At 29.0% G+C, this 24,342-nt stretch overlaps 2 protein-coding genes across 2 annotated transcripts; one reads left to right on the forward strand and one right to left on the reverse strand.

Moving 5' to 3' along the window:
• Positions 1-1,373: 1,373 nt before the first annotated feature.
• Positions 1,374-6,994, reverse strand: LOC112736288 (amine oxidase [copper-containing] zeta, peroxisomal). Its single transcript, XM_025785676.2, has 12 exons — positions 6,506-6,994; positions 5,802-5,911; positions 5,331-5,636; positions 4,765-4,877; positions 4,297-4,627; positions 3,955-4,170; positions 3,627-3,863; positions 3,329-3,514; positions 3,011-3,151; positions 2,494-2,762; positions 2,325-2,406; positions 1,374-1,745 (listed from the first exon to the last, which is right to left on the reverse strand). Exons 1-12 carry the CDS (start codon positions 6,738-6,740, stop codon positions 1,608-1,610), a joined length of 2,364 nt encoding a protein of 787 aa, XP_025641461.1. The 5' UTR covers positions 6,741-6,994; the 3' UTR covers positions 1,374-1,607.
• A 15,814-nt stretch (positions 6,995-22,808) lies between these two features.
• LOC112736289 (RAF-like serine/threonine-protein kinase PRAF) lies at positions 22,809-24,048 on the forward strand. Its single transcript, XM_025785677.2, has 2 exons — positions 22,809-23,240; positions 23,337-24,048. Exons 1-2 carry the CDS (start codon positions 23,099-23,101, stop codon positions 23,789-23,791), a joined length of 597 nt encoding a protein of 198 aa, XP_025641462.1. The 5' UTR covers positions 22,809-23,098; the 3' UTR covers positions 23,792-24,048.
• The last annotated feature ends 294 nt before the right edge of the window (positions 24,049-24,342 follow it).

A 24,342-nucleotide genomic window follows, 5' to 3' on the forward strand; every position in this document is an offset into this window, starting at 1 on the left:
TTCAGTTGTTTTAACTGTTGATCTTTATTATAAAAAATATATATAATATATATTAATTAAAATCAACGGTTAAAACAACTAGAACACCAGTATTCTCAGTACACTTGAAATTTTTCCATATATATATGATATAAACAATTCAGTGAGTTGACAAGAGTGCCTATCTAGTTTCACCAAACTCTTCTTAATGATTTCCTTGTTTTACAAAGTCAAATGGAAGTTGAATGTTATAGAGGGTACATGTTTGAATTACCAACGAAATCCAAATTATTTAATAATTAAACATTTTTATGATCCATCATGATAAAATCTAATTTAATATCAAGGTGTATTATATCAATTGAAAAACGATTTGAATAAGGATATGACTTGGTTCACACAATATGAACAAAAATATAACATGTGAAATAATAAATTTAATTTTGATGTACTAATAGCGTGATGATTTACAAAGTCATTTAATCTGATTTATGCATTAGATGACTTTTTAAGTAGTGAGTTTGAAAATTAGTTAATTTTGTTGATGTAACAATACATGATTAATTATTTGTATAAAAACCCTTTTACATTAATAGTCCATAAAAATTAATTTCTTAAAATAATTATTTATAGTGTAACATTTCATATGTAAGATAATTTTGGTATCCTTTCTCTTCTTTTTCTTCTTATATTTTTCTTTTCTTTTCTTTTTTTTTTTTCCGTTGCTCACGATATTTTTCAACCCGACAGGTTAAGGACTAATCCGTCGCGAATCTAAACTATATCTAAGGATCTACCGCTAGCCAATGAATTACTGTATACACAAGACGTGGTTCGATCTTCCGGTATTTTTTTAATCTTTTGACTTTGATACTTTTTCAATGTTTGGTTTTGGACTGGATACCCAAAGCTTAAAACCTTTCATTTCTGTTTGGTCTTTATGATTTTGGTCCAATTATATTTTTGGGAGGTGGTGTTCGGGTTTTGGGCTTACATATTTTTCCTAAGGTCTAGATAATTATGGAAGTTAAGAACCTCAAAGACCAGGTCCAAAAAAAAAACCTCAAAGACCCAAGCCCCAAAAATCCTCAAAAACCCAAAATTAAACCCATTTCATTATTTTAATTCAGCACATCTAAACAACCCAAGACAAAAATAAAATAAAAGACACATCTAATCAACTATAAAAAATTTTGACAAAAAAAAAAAAACAATTATAAAAATTCAAAAGAACTCTAACACAAAAGCATTAGAAGTTTAGAAATTAGAACGCAAGTCCAAAAAAAAAAAAAAGAAGAGAGAAATTAGAACCTAAATTTTGGAATCTTAATCAAATTTCCCAATTTTTCCCAGTTCGAATCTCAGCAGAGGCATAGATTTGAGCATCTTATCTATACAGCCTTAAAAACATGAAATTTATTTTAGATTCAAAGGTATCATTTGTTTTTTCAACCAAATTAGAACTTCAAATATCTACTTTCATTTTCAACCCACATAGCTTTTAATACTGTTCTAAGTTCAAATATATATAATCTGCTCAACCTGAAGTTTCAAGGTTTCAGTATATGGCAAAATTACAACACCTTGTGTTTCTCTATTTTCAGCAGCACAAAGAGGCATAACTTTCATCACAACTTTGAAGCTAAGCCACTCTGAATTGGCTTGGTAGCACCACTACTATCCTTGATGTCATTATCTTTAGAATCCAATTCACAGGGACTTGGAGGCACATCCACTGCTGGTGAACAATTGAAGAATCCATGAGGCTGCACACAAAACAAAAAAGGACATTAAATACTCAAGTGTATTAATAAACACTAGGGTGCCTACTGATTCACTCTTTTATTCAATAAATATATGTAAAAGTAATAAAAATGGAGTTAGTTGAGATAACAAGTTGTTTATAACTTAGCTAAGAAGTCTTAGGTTGACGAAAAAAATTATAAATTATATATAATGAATGGTATTTTAAGAAAGAAAATTGTTCACCAACCCCTTTTATATTCCCATTATATATAGTATAGATATAGATGATTTACTCTTTTATTCAATAAATATATGTAAAAAATAATAAAACCGAGTTAGTTGAGATAACAAGTTGTTTATATAACTTTACTAAGAGGTCTTAGGTTGAAATAACAAAAAACATTAAAAAGTTATATATAATGAAAGGTATTTTAGAAAAGAAAGTTGTACATCAACCCGTTTCATATTCTCATTATATATAGTATAGAGTAGAAGTATAGATAACATTAACAATATTTATATGATGGAAAACTCTTTCTATATCAAGCATTGTCCCCAGATAAATAATAACTATGCCGAATTGACAATGAGATAATTACCATGAGCATAAAACCAATGCGCTCCACTGGCATAACAGGCCAATCTTCTAAACGAGGAACATGTGTGACTCCAAATACATACCTGATGATCAAAGACAAAACGTGAAATTAGATAGCTTGACAAACTATCTTATTTTTAACCAACATAAGTGAGAGAGAGAGAGAGGACCAGAGAACTATGTCAGCTTCTTCCAAAGGTCTGTTCTGCTGAACCCATGTAGCTAGCCCTTCGCCGATGCGCGGATTTTGGTTCGGAAATTCTCCTCCAGGAAACATTTCGTCGCGTGAGTATGTTGTTACCCAAAGATTATGCTTCAAGAAGGCAGCTCTTCTTAAAAACATGGCCTCAGGACCTCCTAATGGTAAGCAGTTTGTGCCGGGTACTAGCTTGAATCCTGTCAACTGTCCAGTTCTATTGCCTGTTCTTGTGTTCCTTACCTGAATGAATATCAAAAAAGGTAAAACAGTTAGAACCATGCTTAATGCAATAATAAAGTCCAAGTCTTGTGTTATAAGCAAAGCTCATAACAAGATAGAGCCATGGTAAATATTTTTAAGATTATTGAAATTTCCAGTGGCAAGTTTGCAGATAACCATGGCAATTTGATACGAACCGGTAATTTGATAAAGCATTAAATAATTAGCATTACTAGTAAGGAGTTGGCAGTGAAAGAGTGACGGCTTACAATCCAATGTCGAGCAGTCAAAGGCTCACAATCACGCATCGCTTCCAGCTCAGATTTGAGCAACGTTTCTTCAGCAAAAAATGCATTATTATGAACATTATGGTCACCAACTTCCTCAACTTTCATGTTGACCTCCACTACCTACCAAACAAATTGACAGAGTAACAACGTGAACTTGGAAATGAAATTTTATGCTACAAAGTGGTAAACTTGGCATCTTTAGACTCAAGGGATGGCCAATGCAGATTACGTATAAGAGTTTCAACATTGTTAACCAAATCCCAAGATAGGTAAAATTAGTAATTCTATTGAAATTACTTGATTCAAAGCTTCACCAGGTTTAGAATCAACAGCCATGTCCATGCGAGCAACAAAGAAGTGTTGATGAACCGGAGCATATAGACCTGGAGCAATCATGGTTCCATATTTTCGAAGCTCTCCAGGCATCAATGCTCCTAAGCTGAGAATTCCAGTAAGCTTAACTTCGGCTTCAATCTTTCCATCCTAGAGCAACAAAAACCATCACTTTCAACAATGTTTAAAGAGTGATCACTTGATATTAGTGAATTTGTGCAACAAGAAAAAGGCAAATCAAACTATGTGATATTCTACTTGCCTGATAAAAATGCCAAAAAAATGCATACTCATAGTTAGCCACCGTGCATATAAACGATACTGAAAGCCTTCTAGACCTTCGAACTTCTGCTAAGCCAGTTCTCCAGTCTTGATGCTTCCAAAGAATTCCATGATCCTCTTCATGCAAACATATACAATTTTCAATTGTCTCCACTCCACCAGTGAAATTTGTGAAGTGAGCATCAAAATATTTGATGTAGCCCAAACAATCACAACCCTGAAACAACAAACTTAGACTTCAGAAAAATGGGAATACAATGGGAAAGTGTAAGACGTCAAATAATAAGAACAAATATGCGATCTGAAACCTTCTTGAGAGAATGTGCATTTTTCCCCAAGCCATCTTCCCCAGCATCAAAAGCATTTTTTCTGTAGTGTGGATCGTTCGGATCTCCATAGGGTACAACCATCTCTACAAAGCTCAGCCTATGTGCTACAGGCCTTCGCCCTCGACTACCATCAACATATGCAACAGAATATATAACCAAACCCTCTTTGGGTGTGAATCCAACACGGAAATTCCACTGTTAATGGGAAAAGAACAAGAGACTAGTTATGTACTTAGTTGTACCTTCTGTAATTAATGTTTAAGATAATAAAACCCTATTGATATTCTCAAGGTAATTAAAATAATGCAATTCAATATCTACCTTCTGCCACTCTACATATTGTCCATTGACACGAAAGCTTGGACCTTCAGGTTGACTAATTTGCAAGGGCTTGACATCACTTCTATCAGAGCCACCTCGTGTTTCACCAGGAGTATAGTTCCTCAAGGGATCAACAGGTGGCAGAGGAACAAGTTTGCGGTCTTCAAACTCTATCACCACCATATTTCGCAGATCAACTAGAACATGAATTCCCTCAACTGGGCGAGCATAGCCATTTTCCATAGGGCAGTCACTCTCGGATCGACAAAATATAAGTGGTTTGGCAAGTCTTCTGCTTGGAGCATCAACTTCACTGTGATAACCAGTGCACCTGCAACAGAATTATGTAGAATAAAGTTTCAACAGTATTTTCATAAATAAAAATAAGACAGAGAAACTTCAAAGATAAACAACTGCAATTTCTCCAAAAAGGAGTTCTGCAAACAATAGACATGCAAGTAAAATTACCAGGGATCAACCATTACAAGCTCCATGTCTTCAATACCCCTTTTCTTCATAGCTTCTATAAATGGAGGATAATCTTTAACAACAGCCTCACATTCTGCATATTCCACAGCATCCTGAAAAGAGAGAGTTAAATATCATGAAATTTTAAACTGTATGGTAACAACTTAACAAACTTACATAGATAATTAAAGTGCAGATATATGCATGTAATGGCAACTATGATCGAGATGATTTGCACCATATTCTTCTCCTGACTAATATACCCACCAAAATTTTAAAAGGCTAATAAAAATAATAATTTTTTTATTAAACAAGTTTTTTTAAAAAATATATTAAAATGGTAGCAGGCACTACCATCATATGATGGTAAAAAGTCCTCTATTATGATCTGCTATCCAATAAAGCTACAGAAGATGAAGCAAGGTAAAAGCATGACATCTCACTAAAGGGAATTCTTTCATTCATAAAGTATTTCCTGTGCTTGTTTCGCAAAGTACCTTGGCCAAAATTCACAAGTGCAACTCAAATGATACAAAGGGAGCAATTTATTTTTAAGGCGTACATACCATTGGAGGCTGAACATCAGGAATAACATGTGAAGAAATGACTTTTCCTCGATGATGACCACCTCGAGTTACAGCATGTACTTGTGATAATTCAACGATCCATATACTCGTTTCATTTGATTTCCTATTGTAAACAACAAGTCTAGCACATCTTGGAGGGAGTTTGGTAGGAATCACAGGGCCTCCTTTGGTTCTAGGAAGTAATGATGGCTGGAAAGGTGGAAAGAAATAAGCATCTGCCAGTGCAACAATGTGTTTATCCGGTTCCCTCAAAACTGCTTCAATGAAGCGCATACTGTCCCTAACCTGTAAGAAACAAATTCAATTTTTTGGAGATAGTAGGGGTTCATCGGCAATCATAATCACTACTTCAAGATGCACAGAGAGGAATTTAATTTCCCAATAATGCAAAAACAACACTAAGATATCCTCTTCCACAAACAATTCAAACAAACTAATTCGGTTGATAACCTCGGGAGTGGCTCCAGCAGCCCTCACAGTTGCCACAGCCACAGAGATTTCGGCAGCAGATAAAGGGTCCAAAGGGTGGCTTGACTGTGCCCTTGGCATTGCCGTGATTCCTGTGCAACATTAAAGAAAATAGAATACAAGAAACACTGTCAACTAATTATTCTTTTCTGAATGAAAGAAATCAGAAACATTTTACAATAAGCTGCACTATCAGTATATGAAACAGCACTGTTATACAAACAAAGTTGCGTGATAACAAATAAGAAATGTTTTACAAAACATTATCAACTAACTGGAAAAAAAAATCATGAAAATCGATCATGAGCAAGTCCAATCAATCAATAGGAACATCACCCGTCAATGCAAACATTTCCATAAACCCAAGCACACTACGTAGATAGAGACACATGCAAGCACATATAAAACAATCCTCGATCACATGAATAAAATCTAAAGCAGAAAATAAAGATCCCAGTAGATACAGTAAGACCATACTTAACTCAATTACTATGTATTTAGATTACTTGCTTCTATTCAAGACAAGAACAGCTTAATTTAACTTAATTTAATTCAAAAACTTATAAGTTCTACAAAGTATAAATCATCTACCACTAAGAGCTATATACGATTATACGATCTGATTCTAGGAGAATAAATCCAAAATAAATAAATAAATATTTAAAATATAAAAAAAAGGACGGCACCTTTGGCAGTAGGGGCATTGGTGGAAGTTGATTCAGGGAGAGAATCCATTGAGCGAATCAACGAGACCTTGTTAGTGGTGGTGGTGTTGTTACTGTTGCGGCGGCGATCGTCCTGAGGTGGCGGCGCAGTCCATTCCGGCGCGGCGGCGGAGGAGGCGGCGGCGGAGGGAGGACAGCATGGCGGTGGTGAGAGTGAGAGTGATAGTGGCGTCGCCTTTTGCGAAGCTGGGGCCATTGAAGAGGGTTGGCGAGCTGTCCGACGATTCCAGCGGAGTAGTGTTCCAGTGACATACAGCACAGGAACCGCTTCTTCTGCTCTCTCTTCTTCTTCTTCTCCACCGCGCCACCCACTCACTGATCCAGTGATAGCAATCAACTACGGAGAAGCTTCTTGCTGAGCTGTAATTTCCAAAGGGATGCTGGAACAACCGTGGAAATGGAACCACAACCTCCTCCTTTCTCTCTCTATATATATAAACCGTGCCAATTGGATCCACGTGCCTTCTTTATTATTTTTTAGAGAGAAAGTCTAGGGCTAATATTTTTGTTGAAATTTGGCCAGTACTTAATTATTAAAAAAAAATGATTAATTCTACACCATTAGATATCATCTCATACATTAAAAATATTGATGATGATTAATTGATGGTTAAATATAATAAATTCTGCTACCCCTCCTCTTTTATATTTTTAATATCTATTTTATACCAATAATTAATTTAATATATATATATATACACACACGACTATGTGACATATACACTAAAATTAGCTACTAAAATCAATCATTAGTATTAAATCTATTCTAAAATATAAATAAATATTAAAAATAAATTAAACTATATATATATATAGTATAGTTAAAATATTTTATATTATTTGAATTATAATCATGTTATATGTTATATATACATAAAAAAAATAAATAATTAAATAAATTATTATAAATTTGTATAAGCATTTATATTTATATTTTAATATATATTTTATAAATATAATTAATTTAATTAATTTGATGACTGGTTTTTTATAAGCACCTTGCATGAAACATTCGAGTTATAATAATATTACATGGTTTTGTATGAAAATATGTATCTAATATTTTATAAAAAGTATAATATTATAAATAAATTTATTATTTATTATTTTTATGATATATTTAATTATAAAATATGTGAGTGAATATATATAACTCTACACAATACATAATTGATGGATTTAATTTTTATTATGTGTAATTTTATATTAATTTAAAATTAATTAAATTCTCAATTTTTTTATTTTATCAACCTTCTTTAATTCAGAGAAATCTGATGAATGATAAAAAGATTAAAAAAAAAAAGAAAAAAAAAACTCCTATTTCATTATTATTGTTAATTTGATATATGAATTAAAAATACTCAAAGAAATTGAAAATATATTTCAATTTAAACTATTCTCTATTTAATTATTCACTTTAACTTAATAGTTATTATTCCTAATAAATTATGTAGACAAATAATATATTTATAAATTAATTTAGACTAATTAAATAATCAATTTATTTGTCTGTATATATAATAATTTATTAATACGATGAATTAATTTTTGATTTATCGAACTAAAAATATCGTAAACAAAATGTGAAGAGAAAAATTCAAAATAGTCCCTAACAATTACTTCAAAAGACGAGGCCCTTGACAAAAAAAAATTCAATTCGATCCCTGAATAATTATTTCGAAAGGACAACGAGGTCTTTGTGTCAAAAAAAATTAATGTTGTTTTTTTGGCACAAGGACTAATCAATTCCCAAAAAAATATTAAAAACCGAATTGGATGGATTTTTTTTTTTTTTTGAGACTTCGTTGTCTTTTCAAGATAATTATTAGAAACCGGATGGAATATTCAATCAAATGTGAACGATCACATGAAGTATGGGGGTAATGGATAAGGGTAAGATTGGAATAGTGATTTGGAGATCGAGAAAAGTAGGTGGATGGTGGCTTATCAGTGGGGCCCAATACGATAAGTAGGTGCATGTTGTTTTTTGATAGGAGCTTCTACTTTTGATACTAAGCCCACATCAGTTACAGCAAAAATATTCATAATTAAATCACATTTTCTATTTAATGATTTTGACCCAATTAACTTTTCTGTTAATGAGAATATCAATGATGGCTTGAAGAATCAAGTCATTCTAATGATGATTTTGATATCAATGTTTAATAATAAGTTTCCTAATAACATATTATTTTGATACACATCTTAAAGCTTATTATAATGCAACTAGCAGGGTGGGTCACAACTAAACTAATTTATACTTCAACCTGATTTTGATGCAATTATTGGTATTGAAAATCTGTATATATCATACCCCAAATGTACAAGACATTTGTGAAAGTGATTAAGCAAAGTTGGATGGATACAAATGATATTGTTTAGTGACATCATTAATTAATTGTTTAATTATGGGGCATTAATTAAGATAGTATTCTTTGCATTTGCAAGCAAGCTTGTCCCACCATATGAGTCACCATGAAAAATATTACGTGAGGCACTAAGCTAGAAGGTGGTGGAACCTGATAGAAGTATCCGAGAGATATTTAATTATTTCATTAAAAAACTATACAATAATTTTTCTTGGCAGAGTCTCATTATTATTTGAAAGTGAGTCATCATGGCCCATTTCACTGTCCTACCCAGTGCCAGTGTTCCACCCCCACTTTTTATGTGGGGCATTTATCTGGGGTAATTAAATAGAGTAACTGTTAACCAACTTGGAATGATCGAGTGGTCAGTTCATTCGTTTGTCTAAATAAGTGTCGGAGATTCGAATATCGCCTGCTACTAAGGGTGAAAACAGGTCAGGTCAGGCCAGACTTTGTTTTTAACAGGTCTAATCTGTCACCTACTAATTTTTTTTTACAAAAATAAAAATATTATTTAAAAAAATATTTTTTAATAAACATATTTATATATATTCATTCGTTTGTCTAAATAAATGTTAGGAGTTTGAATCTCGCCTGTTACATGTAGTAATTCTCAAAAACCACTCTGACTTTCAAGTTAGTTTATAATATCAAAAAACAGCGAAATTCACGTTATGCTTCCGAGATTCACGCGGCAAGTATGAAGGTGTATGACGGATCTTTTTTTTGGATCAGTTACGCCGATTTTGACCAAGTGGTTCCGAAGTATAACGTTGCGTCTGAGTTATTTAGGTACAAATCAGTAACCATAATTTTAATAGGAATTTTCCTTATTTGTATTAATTCATTTTTAATTTAAATAAAATTAAAAATATATACATTTCTCAGCCAATCTCACGCTATATAAGTGTTTGTCTCTTAGTAACCACTTCAATTTTAAAAAGCATGTACATACACTTGAAGTTAGATCTTTATTTTTTGAGTTTATAAATAGAAAGAAATTTTATATTGTACATATACCTTCTCATTATCAAATAGTTAATACATTAAGAAAGTCTCTGTCTTTTACTTTTATTTCATAAATACAACGATAAATTGAGGATACAAGATAATTTGTATCTCAGATTGAGGTGGTGTTAAGAATTTAATAAATCAATTAAGATTAATAGCTAAAAGAGATAAGTTAGTTATTTAATCAGGTGAAACATGGCACTACACTACTTATGCATACATGTATGTGTGCGCAGGTACCCATACACATTCTTGAAATAATGTATTTATTTTTATGAACAGAATATAGAAATATGGGAACAGTGAATATTTAAAAAGTGTTTGATCAAAGAGACATCAACATTGAATATGGTGTTTCTGGAACAGTTAATTTCTTCATTTGTGTGTCTACTTTTAAACGAAGGACAATGATAGACACAGAATTAGAGAACGTGAATACGGATTTTCAAATAATTTTTATTCTTTTTGTTTATGGATATTTTTTATTATTCTATTATTATCTTTTTTATTCTCTTACGAAAAAACTCTAATTTCAATAATTTGAGCTTTTTTTTTACATTGGTCATTCTCAAAGAGGTATTCTTTTCTCTCTGTTCTTTCTCTTTCTGTGTGTTCTTTTTTTTTTTTGGCTTCTTTTTCTTTTAATTAGGATAAAAAGACCAAATTCAGTACCTGTTAAATATTCTAATTTACATAATAAAAAATAAAAAATATAAAATTAAGGAAATATAAAAATAAATTATACCAAAAAAATTTTAAATGTTGGTTGACTTCGGTGGACTTGATAAGCAACGAAGAAGACATATATGACAACATATTCCTCTAATCCCTTGATTGATGGAGAAGAAAGTGAACCTATGAGATCAGAATTTCAGGTTTTAGATGTTAGAAGATGAGAAAGAAGATAAACTAAATTGGTAGAAGTATAATTTAGCAAGTATAGCAGTATCATTTTTTCACCGTCCTTCAACAACTGCAAAAGGGTTATGTGGTAAGGAAGGAATGAGAAACAGAGACATAGATAAAGAGGGTACGAGAGATATGTCTATTTTAGTCATTTTTCATAATATTTTTGTCTTGTCCATATGTATTTAAATATAATATTAGAATGTATATTATATTTAAATACGATACACAAAAAATAATTTTAAGTAATTCTATTCTATTATCTCTATTTAGTGTTATGTTCTGTCCTGTTTACAAAACTCGACGGGACTTACAAGAAACTCTAACATTTAAATTAGTCTAAGTTCAAGAGATATAAGAATTAGGTTAGATATCATATATTTACGATAAAATATTACCCCTATTTATAGTGTTAGATGAGTAAATCTGAATAAATTGAAAAGATTTATGTTATCTCATTCTAAATTTGTGTTAAATCTTTAATGAACATTATTTAAATGAATTTCTTTCTATATCAGGATGTTTCTCTAAAGGTGTCTTTGAACTAAAAATAACACCTAAATTCAATTTTAAAATTGGATTATTAGATACTACAAATAATCTTCATCGAAAAAATCTAAACTCTCTTACAAAATATTTATTAATTAATTAACCAAGGTGGATTAGTGACTTGTTAAGCCAATGGTTTTAAATTTATTTTCTTAAAAGAAAAAAAAAAAGGAAAAAAAACTTATTATTCCACCAAAGGTATGTGTTAGTACACAACTGGGCAGGTTATTTATGCAATTTTAAAGACAATAACTCCAAATTGCTTTTGTTACATGTCAAGTGACAACTCAGAAAGAGTCAAAGAAGGGAAGTGGGTATCTTTTTCCAAAGGGAAAGGGATATCCACAAGTATGAAACGTGAATGGCTTCTTTTCATTAAGTGTTGGTAGTTGATAACCCATTTGAGCTATATTCACAAAAGTTGAAAACTTTGAAGCATCACGATCCATTTTCCCCTTTTCATTTGCATAAAGGACCCTACCATTAAAGTTACATTGTGCTTCTTATCGTACTATCAAGCTTCTTTGGAGTAAAAATGTTGGTAAAATTATAAAAAAAAAAAAATCTAACCACTTTTGAATTAAAATAATAAGTTTATACTTAATAAAAATGATAAAATTAATGATAATTAAATTTTTATTTTATTATTTTATTTACTTTAAAAGATTTTTTTAATATTATAAATTATGTAATTGATCTATTTTTTTAATCTTCCACAATCATTATTTAATTTTAAAAAGAAAATTAATCTCCGTAAGTTCTATTTTAGGGTAAACTATATCTTTTGTCCTTGAAGTTTAACAAAGGTTTTAAAAATATCTATAAATTTTATTTTGTTTTAATTTTGTTTTAAAAGTTTTCGATTTGCATCAAATATACTCCTGACGGCTAATTTTTCAAAAAAATTTAAAATGGATTTAACAACAATTTCATAAGAACAACCCCCAACACAAGCAAATCAAGTATAATTTCCATGCATTATTGTTAGATTAGTCTTAAATTTTTTGAAAATTTAGGCGTCAAGAGTATATTTGATGCAAATCGAAAGCTTTTAGAAAAAAATTAAAACAAAATAAAATTTAGAAATGTTTTTAAAACTTTTGCCAAATTTTAAGGACAAAAAATATACTTTACCATTTATTTTAATTTAAACATTTTTTGTGTTATCACATTATAATTATGTTTTGAATGCCATTTTATAAATTTTTTTTTTACTTATTTGTTATAATAGTTTTCTTATATATCACATATAATTATACTCGATTCATTTTTTATAAATTTTTTTCTTGGGTTAATAGTTAAATAAATTCATAAAAAATGGAACATTCTTTAAATTGTTCTTTGAAATATTTTTTTTCAATCACATTGCTCTTTTAAAAATTATAAATTAATCATATTTGTCATTCGGTCACTTCATTAACAATTTCTGTGAACAATTAATGATATAGAATGTTAATTGATAATGAATGTAATATTTGACGTATCTAATTGAATGTTGACTAGATAGTAGATATATTTATAAAAATATATTAATTTAGTACATTTTTTCAATTACATATATAAATCATATTCCTAATATAACCTAACAACTAAATTGATGGATTTTCATAAATATATTTAGTCAGCGTTCAATTAAACATGTTAGGTGTTATGTATATTTTCAATTAGCATTTCACATTATTAATTATTGACGAAAACTGTTAGTGGAATAATTGAAGAACAAATATGATTAAGTCGTAATTTTTGAAGGACCAATTTAATTGAAAAAATCTTTCAAAAACAAATTTAAAAAATATCTATCTTTCATGGACTAATTTAACTATTAGCCCTTATTTTTTTAACCTTCCATTATTATTTTTACAATGTTAAAATCATAGACAAAAGTTGATTTATATGCAAACCTACAAAGAGATATAGGTAAAAATATGTGCCCTTTTTATTTTTTAAAAAATTGAAAACTATATGAAAAAATGTAAAAGTTCCATATATGTCAATTTATTGAATTAGTTTAAAATTATTCTGTTTTAGTGTTACATTAACCATCACTTAAGATAATCTCGCATTATACTTAACACATGAACATAAATTGAGACAAATTCAATAATAACTAATACACTACCCCTATCACTATATTATTTTACAACTCCATGCATTAAATTGGATTTTAAATTTTAAAAATTAAAATACTCATGCTTGCATCTTCAAATACTAAAGCACAATTAATATTCAATGGACTCAAATTGGATTCCAAAATTTATAATCATAACTTACATTAATCTTTGAGCTAATTTCTGTTAAAAATGTATTAATTTAATACATTAACTTATTATTATTTAGATTCCTCAGACAAATTTTATATGATCAAAGATTTATTAGAATTCTGGAAGTTTGATTGTTACTCTCATAGTTGTAGAATTTTTAAATTAAACTTGTTATTATCGTTGTTGTGAGGATATTAGGAAGACAATCAAATTTTTAGGAGGTCTAATAAGTCTTAGTCATATGAAATCTAGGTAAATAGTATAAATCTTAGCAAATTAATGCGCAAAATTAATACATTATTTACAAAAATCAGTTCAGAAGCATAAATTATTATTATAAATTTTAAAGACCGAATTGAGTTAATTATAATTTTAGGAATCAATTTAAGTAAGATTTTAAATTTTAAAAGTCAAATTAAGTATTAATTCACTAAAGGCTGCGTTTGTTTTTGAGAACAGGACAGGACAAGACACTGATGGACAGAGACACAAAATTTTGTGTTCTTGTATTCTATTTGGTGATAAACTAGAACAAATTATGAAAATCTAATTTATTTACATTTTTTTTCATTCAAAAAATTTGAGATGAAAAATATAATTATGAAAAATTAACAAAAATAATAAAAAATAAGTTATGTTCCTTGTTAGTGTCTCCGTGTCCTTTCTATCGGATGAACACAAAATATATTAATTCATTGTCTCTGGATACACTGTCTTTATTCATACCTTCTTTGTCAAATATGATTTTGTGTCTTAATGTCCTGTCTTTATAAACAAACACAGTCTTAAAAGTGTGACATTTTTTTGTACTTAAACAAACCACGATATATCTTTTTAATTTCATTTCGAATCATTTAAAAAGGCAATCATAGGACCTTGCTGTGGTCACTAAAAAGTAGAACAAGAAACATGTAACGACAAATCTGACGATGGCATGGCATTCTTATCCAATAAGAGAATTATAACTTAAATTATTATTTAAAAAAAAAAGAAAAAAGAAAAGGAAAAGAGAAAAAGAACTTGCTCTATAGTGTACTTGTAAGGTTATATAATTACGGCATTATTATCATATAAAAATTGCATGGCGTTATATAATAATTGTTATATGCGTTGTCCTCAACTAACTTTGAATAAAAAAATTCTAAAATGGCTCAACAATTCCATTACGCAATTTAATTAGTGATTTGATTACATATACAATTCAAAGATGTCTGACAAGTTGACCTTATAATAATATTAATAATTCATGTCAAGAAAATATATAATATTAATATTAGGGGGTCTACATGGCCCCGGCCCGATCTAAAGACCCGGTTCGATCTCGAACACTTTAGGGACTAATTTAGTGTGATTTTATCGGGTCTAAGATCGGATAAGAGTCTCAAAAATAGATCCGGTTATTATTTCGGGTCGGGTCCGGGCTATAGCTCGCGGCACCCGAACTCGGCCCGGTGGTCCGTCATCATACACAATTAATATTTTGTGTTATTAGTGATGGATGATGGCTATTCTTATGTGGAATTTAAATATTGTAAACCTTAATATTTTGTGTTATTAGTCATTATAAGATTATAAGTTAATTTTTATGTTTAAAATGAATAAGACTTTAGACTAATGCATAATATTGCGTTATTTGTATTGATTTAAATATTTGGTGTTATTAGACAATATTAGTATTGATTATGGTTATGCTTTAATTTTAGAGAAATGTTAGTTCTTGTTATATCTTTTTAAGTGAATTTTACTATGTGAATTGTGAAATAATGGTTGAAAATTAGGTGATTTTTATATGCTAAAGACCCGATTTTCATCCGGTTTTCACCCGATCCGAAGATACGTATGTTTCATTGGGTGTAGGATCGAGTTAAGATCTAAAAATTAGGCCCGATCTATATTTTGGGTCGAGTCTAGATTAAGCCAAACCCGATATAGTCCGGTCCATGTACATCCCTAATTATTTAATACGATTATTAATGGTAAGGTCAATCACCAAAACATTTTTAACTCGTGGCAGTATAACTGATCGGTTAATTATAAAGCAGGTTATTAACTAAACAGAACTTGCTTATTTATTTTATTTATTCGAAAAATAATATTATATATTCAAATTTTTTTGTTAATTAAATTTAATTAAACTGATCTAATAATTATAACTAATATTATTTTAAATATTATTGTTTAACTTGGTTGAATTTCATAAAAAAAACTTGAATGTCATTACTCTTTTTTTGAAAAATCTATTGTCAACAATAATGAGGAAGAGTGAGTTTTGGTTTCACAATTTGGGCCCAGAGAGGAATGGGATGTGAGTGTTATGGGCTTTTATGATTGGTCTTTTTAGTAATCGGTAATTTCATTAATTTGATATATGAGTGTATTTTTAATGGGCCATTCTGGGCCTATTAACATACTATTTGATTATACTCTCAAATCTAAATTACATATTGGCCCAAGGTCCATCAACATGCATTATGCTCTTCTCACCGTTGAAGAACTTGCCTAAGAACTACTAACGAACAAACTTGATTTGAGTTTGTTCCAATTTCTACCAAGCCCAAGATGAAGGAGGCCCAAGTCCCCCCTTGCTACATTACCCAAGAGATTTTGGGCTGACTTCGGGTCTGAACAAGTTGCCAAAGACATCTACAAAAATCGAGTATAATTTAACAGACTTGAGTCAGGGGAGTGGTCACCTCATTCATTCGCTTAAACAATTATAGAATTCGAAAGATGAGTGTTAGGGGTCAGTAATTTTTGTGTTTTGTAACCATTAATTGGCCATCAATAATGTTTTTAATGGTGTGAGATTACATCAATTAGCCATCCAATGATGAAAAATCACTCACTTTTCTTTTGATGGTTAAGTGCTGGCCACAAAACATAAAAGTTGCTAGCCCCCTAGACTTTCTCACCATACCATCTTATGCATGCAATAACTCATTGGTCAACGACGAATTCTTTTAAGTCCATTTATTTTTATCCATCTAAAGTAACGTCTCGAAATAAGTACATACAAAAACTATTTTAGCATATTAAAACTTACAAGAAATACAATATTTTTTATACCTGAAATGAAATTCAAACTTTCAGCAAGACTAACCACATAGTTATTGATAAGTTATTTTTATTATTGAAGAGTATAATACTTTTCTCTTACACATACATTATTGTCTCTCATGTCGTTTTCAACAGAGTTTGTGTCTGATTCATGCATGTCCATGGGCGATCAAAATGGGAAATCAATGTCTTTTCATCAAATACATTGGCAAATAGCAAGTGAAATCTTTAGCCCTTGTACAAAATCACTGAAGTGGATAAGATTAAACACAAAATCCAAAACCAGACTATTTAATTATTCATGATTATTTGTATACTTGATTTGCTTCTCGGATGTGTCCCATTCCATCCAATTTCAATTCCAAACATAAGATGTGATGTATTATTATATTGCTTACACATCATTATATTAAACCATACTTTATCTAAATAGAAATTATATTAACACAAACAAAAGATACAAGATATTTCCAAGTATCCTTCATAAACTAACACAAACCATAATTCTGATTCAGTGGTAGTATTCAATTCTTACACTAAAATGTTAGTGACCGCTATGAATACAAACAAAATCTTGAAAGTAATGTCAATAAGCAACAAATAAATATCTTATATTATATATATTATATTCTCCTTGTTGTGGCACAAAGTTAAAAGCTCTCAGCCTGTCACTTTTTTATTCCCTTGATTCAATTATATTTTGGATAAGAAGTTAGAAGTTAAGAGCTTTTGGGATAATGTTTTTGGATAAGGGGTTTGAAACCTTATAGTTAGCAAAATGAACAAATTAAATATATAAAAGTGAATACCTCATTGGACTCTGATAATTATCTCGAAAGGACAACGAAATCCCTAAAAAAAAATATCCAATCCATTTTTTGATATTTTTTTGGGATTGATTAGCTTTTGTGTCAAAAAAAAACAACATTGATTTTTTTTTTGTACAGAGACCTTATTATCCTTTCGAGGTAATTATCAATGATCAAATTAAAATTTTTTGTCAAAAATCTCCTTGTATTTGAAAGTAATTGTCGGGTTATTTTAATTTTTTTTTCAATATATAACCACCTTTGTCCTAGGATTTAACAACAGTATAGAGAATGAGACAACATTATGGGAGTTTCAGATACAGTTTCCTAGGTCACAAATAATTTTAGATCTTGGGAAAATGTATGTATATATCTTCACATAAATTGTGGGTTGTGCAAGTGCAATGCACATAATTTTACACGTGGCATATGCATGCGTGGCAAATCCTATGCTCTCCACTTGCTCACCACTATAGGAACAAATCATTGCAACAATAGTACAATTTAACAATAATGTATATTTTTTAAAAATATAAGATAAGAACATTTTAATTTTTTTAAGGATAAAATATTTTTATCTTTAATATTTGTTAAAAATTTTAAATTTGATTTTATTTTAATTTTGTTCTAAAAATTTTTATTTTTATTAAATATATTTTTGACAACTAATTTTTAAAAAAAAATTGAAGATGAATTTAGCAACAAATTTATAAAAATAATCTTTAAGACAAATAAATTAGACATAAGTATTATATATTACTTCTTGATTAGTTCTAAACTTTTTAAAAATTTATCTGTTAGCAGTATATTTAATACAAATAAAAAATTTTAAATGTAAAATTGAAATAAAAGAAAATTTAAGAATATTTTTTAAAATTTTTAATAAATTTCAGAAATAAAAAATATATTTTATCTTTTTTTAATATATTAAATGTATAAAAATTTTTAAAAATAAATGTTAGTTTAATTTGTATTCTATTCTAAAAATTTTATTTATACTAGTATTCTAATATTATTAACCAATATCCTTAACATCATGACCCAGTAGCTTTCTAATTAATATTGAATTATTCTATTACTTATTATAATTCCACAAAATCTTTAATTAAATATTTATAATTTAAAATTTATAATAAAATTCTTCTATTAAATAAAAAATTAGTTAGAATCTAATTAACTACCTGTTTTAATTGTTAGTGCAGAATTAGCCTAATATTAATGGCAGTGTCTTGGTCTTGGGATGTGAAACTGAAATTGAGTGAGGGGCTGGACAACCTTAGACGGCGGAATGTGGGGCCCAGCCAGTTACACGTGTTGCAATTTCCAACTTGCAAGTTTCTTATTTTTATTTTTATTAAGGAAAAGTATAGGGTACCAACATATTATCTGCCAATTTCTGCCAACTCTTATTTATAATTGTGTTTCATGGAAGTGTGTTCGTGAATGTGTCTAATAATTAATATATTTTAAATACATATATAAAAAGACACATTCAGAAAATATATCTATAAAGACACTTCTATTAAACACAGTTATAAAAAAGACATTTTTATTATACACATCCACGAACACACTTCCATGAAATACAATTATAAATAAGAGTTGGCAGATATGCTGTTGGTAACGTAGCGGAACTGTTTTATTAAATATAACTTTGACAATTAATTTTTAAAAAATTTAAGATCAATTCAGCAATAATTTTACAAAAATAATTTTATATACAAACAAAACAGATATAATTATTATGTATTATTACTGAATTAGTCTGTTAAAAATATATTTTAAACAAATAAAAAAAATTTGAAATAAAATTTAAATAAAATAAAACGTAAAAATATTTTTAAAATTTTTAATAAATTTAAAAAATAAAAAATATATTTTATTCTTTAAAATATTTATAATATTTAAAAATATTAATATTTTTAGTGATAATTATATAATTACACTCAAAATACATATAAAATCACAATAATATAATGGTGGCTAATTTTTTTATTTATAAAAAAATTTATTATTATATTATAAAAATACTCAAATAGTATTTGTTGAAGTTGTTTTTTATTTATAAAATGTTAAACATAATGATAGACATGTATCATTGACTTTTTCAATTATTGAAGGTTTAATTTGAATTTTCAAATGCATCTAATCTAACCTAATTGTTTATACGAATATATGGAGTTATATATAGGGGATATATATACCATTAAAATAACATCCTTATATTAAAGGAAAGGAATATTGTTGTTACTCTTAAATAGATAATATAACTTATTTAAAAGGTTTTTGGTTTTTCCTTTTAAAAAAGTACAAGAACTCAACACAATGCAACTAGATAAAAAAAAAAAAAGAGTTTTTGTTTTTAATATAAATTGTATTTATAATAAAATTTTATCAAATCAAAAATAAATATTATAAAAAATAAAGTTAAATTAACTATATTTTTTATATATTAAGCAAATGTTAGTGTAATATTCAATTATTAAATTTTATGATATTTTAAAAATTTTTGAAAGCATGATAATATAATTTTTGTGTATTAACATTATGTTCTTTGCGTATTGTATATTTAAATATTAAAAATACACTATGTTTTTTGTAAGAATTTCGCTAGGGAGCCAACGGTGTATTTGTACAATGTGTACAGTGGATTATTTATTTGGCTTAATATAAATTAAAAAATAAATAAAATACTACTAATTTCTTAAGCACAATACACCCATACTATCCAGAATAACCATCCAGTACCAGGGATAATAAACATCTGATATCCTACTAAATCAAATATCCCTAAACCTCCATTGTACGTATTGTATTGTACAGATACTCCATTAACTCCCTATACTTTCTCTTTTTGTAAATTGTTATCTCAAAATTTAAAAAAATATCATAAAATTTAATAATTAAGTATTATACTAAAATTCGGTTAACATCTAAAAAGATTAGTGGTAGAATTATCCACTCCATATATCACATGTTCTGCTGGAGGAAAACACACCTGTAAAATTCACATTATTTTCTTTTTCAGAAAGGAAATAGAATGTGGTGATTATATTCTTTCAAGCAGAATCATTTTCAACCTAACGTGCCAATAGAATATTGCCTAATAATCATGTTTTTGTAAAGAATTTGTCGTAAGTCATAGGTTTTATAGGACATTTGTGGTCACAAAACCAAGTCTAATTGTTGTTTTATATATATATATATATATATATATATATATATATATATATATATGGAATTTATAGTTACTATCATGATGATAGTTACAGTGGTTACACAAATTTTATAATACTTAAAAAATATTGTTAAATTAAAATTAAAATTGTAAATTAAAATAATATTTTTTTATATTTTTAAATACTCTTTACTTTTATCTTTTAAATTTAAAAGTATTTTTAAATATTAAATAATATTTTTAAATGTTACTAAAATTATATAGTCATAACAACTATAATAATAACCACTATAATGTGATATATATATATGTGGGTAATAAAGAGAAATTGATCAAAATATTTTTTCCGATAAAAATATAAATGTTTAGCTTATAAACTATAATATTGCACACTATTAAATGGCTCCACTTTATTTCTGTAATAATGAAATTTTTATTAATTTATTTAAATTTTTAATATTTTCAAAAAAATCACATGTACATTTTTTGAGCTCAAATTAAAGAAGAAAACTAAATTCCAATAAGATTTGGATTGTGTTTGGAAATATTCAAAAGATTACAATCATTTTAATAATCACTTAAATTTATAACTATTTTTATACAACGAATTGTGTATGTAAGAATTAATTGATATTTAAGCTAAAAAAGTGATTCTAAATTTAGGGTTAATTATTTTCCTTCATAGAGACAAAGACCTCTATTTAATTAGTTGTTTGTTTTCGGCCTTGATGTCCCGCATTTAATCCATTAAAAAAAAAAAAAAATCCAAATCGGGTTCTGAGATTATCTAAATTACTTTTTCATACCCCTACATAAGAGATATAAAAAAAAAAAAAAAACAAGTAAAAATTAAGGGAAAATATATATATATTGAAATGTAGGAGAAAATCTATGTGTGTCTGATCTAGTTGTGTAGCAAATATTGGCTAAAAAAGAAAATAATAAATGGCTGTTTTCGAAAAGGTTGACATAATTAAACAAATACTATACGTTTTCAATTATGATTTATATTTTAGGTTAAATCATAATTATGTTACTTCTTTATGAATTTCACGTTGAATTATTTAATTAATTATTTATTTTTAAATGGTGTGTTGAATTTAGTCTTTATGTTAGGAAACTTTTATATTATTAGTTAGAAAAAAAAAAGCTTGAAAAATTGAACATTATATAAAATATTTATGAATATATTTTAGTAAGAAAGAATACAAAAGGTAGATATCTTTAAAAGATATTCTAATATTTAAATTAGTAAGTATTTTAAGATATATAACAATTTTATGAGTATAAAATGTTAATGAATAATTTATAAAAATATAGATATTAATATATAAAAAATGTTTTTTATATGTATAAGATTGATGAATAATATTGATGATGTTATGATTGTTTGGTTATTAAGATATAAATAATAATTATTAAACTTGTTGATTACAAAATTAAAGTCAATAGAAATAAAATTAAGTTATGACTTATAACGATAAATTAAGATCAAATTATAGCGTAATAGATCATATTTTTAAAATTTTGAATAAATTTTAAAAATAAAAAATATTTTATTCTGAAATAAAATAAAATGTTAGATGATTGTCTACAAATTAGTACAAAATTATAATTAAGATAGTAAAATTTTATAATAAAACTTATAAATTCAATGGTAATTATTTTAATATTTTGTCAATGAGTAATAGCTCAAATGACATAGTCTCTCCATACTCAATTAAAAAATTGCGAGTTCGAGTCTCATATCTTTGGTAAAAAAAAAAATATTTTGTTATTTTACTAATTTTTTGATAATTTGTTTCTGGAAATTTCGACATAATAATAGTAGGCAGTTTAGGGTGTAAATAAGCTGAGTATCAATTTGTGGGCGCCACATGGCGGGCCTCAACAAGCATAACGCCAAAACGGGCCACCCCCTCCCAACTTCTTCGGTTACCCACCCCATCCCTTAAGACTTAGACCATTTTTTTTTATTTTGCATTATTTTATTTTTTCTATTTTTTATTTTCTATTTTCTTTTTTGACTGAATTTCTGGCCTTCTTTCTAGGAAAGCAAAAAAGAAAAAGAATATCCGCATATAACCACGCTTAACAAGCACTCCAAGTCTCCAAGTCTCCAATGACCAAGGCGGTTTTATTATTTATTTTAAATTTTTAATTATTATTAATTATTGTAATAAATAAATAAATAATATTAGCGCGTGGGCTTCCCTCGCTTTCCTGGCCCTATAAATTAACCTCAAAATCACTTCCCAGGGTTTTCAAGCACCAAGCCTCCAACCCTCTAAAGCCAGAGGAACACAAAAGCTTCCTTCTCTTCCTCTCTTCTCTTCTAAAAAGGTTCTTCTCAGTTTTCTGTTTCTAGAATCTTCTAAGCTTCTTCTGTTTCCCAACTAACTGAGTAGCAAGCCATGGAAACGAGTCCTGGCCGTACGATTAAGCTCCTCTGCAGCTACGGCGGCAAGATCCTCCCACGCGCTACCGACGGCGAGCTCCGTTACATCGGTGGCCACACCAGAGTCCTCACCGTGGACCGTTCCATTTGCTTCTCAGGTTCGTTTTCTAGCGTTGTTTCTCTCTCAAATTTCAGTGTTCGTCTTTTTTTTTTCTATGATTGTTAGTTAACTGTTTCTGTTTCGCGTTGTGCAGACTTGTTGGTAAAGCTAGGAGAGTTGTGCGGTTCGTCTGTGACGTTACGGTGTCAATTGCCGAACGGAGACTTAGAAACCTTGATCTCCGTCACCAACGACGAAGATCTGACGCACATAATCGAAGAATATGACCGCGCTTCGTCGAAACTACCTCATCCGTTGAAGATCAGAGCCGTGCTGTTTCCGCCAAAATCGTCTAAGAAGGTTTCTCCGGCGACGTCGTCTCCGTCGTTGTCTTCCTCTGCTTCATCCAGCGCCAGTCACTCGCCAGCAAGATCTCCGTACACCTCCGCAGAATCGCTGCCGCATGTGGCGGCGTATCGCGTCGTCCGCCAAAGCCGTCCTGTCCCGATCCGTAACGGATCGGCGAAAGCGTGTTGCTACAACGGCCAGCTAGAAGGAAGCCCTAGGTTTCTTTATTACGGATCTCGCTTCAGTAATTACTGCCATTGAAGCGGAAGCTTTAGAGTTATGCACAGTAAATACAAGGATTAAGGAACAATATCCAAATACGAACCTGATTCTTCAATATATATGACGATGATGATGAAAAATACCAAAGGACTCGAGAAAAATTAGGGAAAAAAATGAATGAAAAGAGGAAAACATAGAGAGAGATGAGTTAAGAAGAATTTTATTTAGTTTTAAGTTTGATAAAATTTTGGATCTGGTTGAGGTTCTAATTTTTTAAACGAGCTTCAGTTCTTTTCTTCCTTGGGCTTCATTGGCTTTGGAACTATTATTTGTCCCTGAACCAGTCAGGGGTCCGTTACCGTAACCGTAAACAGCCATCTAATTCGGACACAATTTTTTGTGACGTGTCCTATGCGTTCCGCTTTTGGTGGTTTTCCTTCCGTTTAACGACGCTCGTTGATGTGAATTCATTATTTGATTATTTACCGGTAAGCTTTTCCTCAACTAAATGCAATTATTCCGTTCGTTTAATCATGTGATTTTTGTTTGCTTTTGTTTAGTTTATTTGTTTCAAGTATTTAATTTATTGT

Source organism: Arachis hypogaea, chromosome 13 (genome assembly GCF_003086295.3).
Source record: "Arachis hypogaea cultivar Tifrunner chromosome 13, arahy.Tifrunner.gnm2.J5K5, whole genome shotgun sequence".
Classification (NCBI taxonomy): Eukaryota; Viridiplantae; Streptophyta; class Magnoliopsida; order Fabales; family Fabaceae; genus Arachis; species Arachis hypogaea.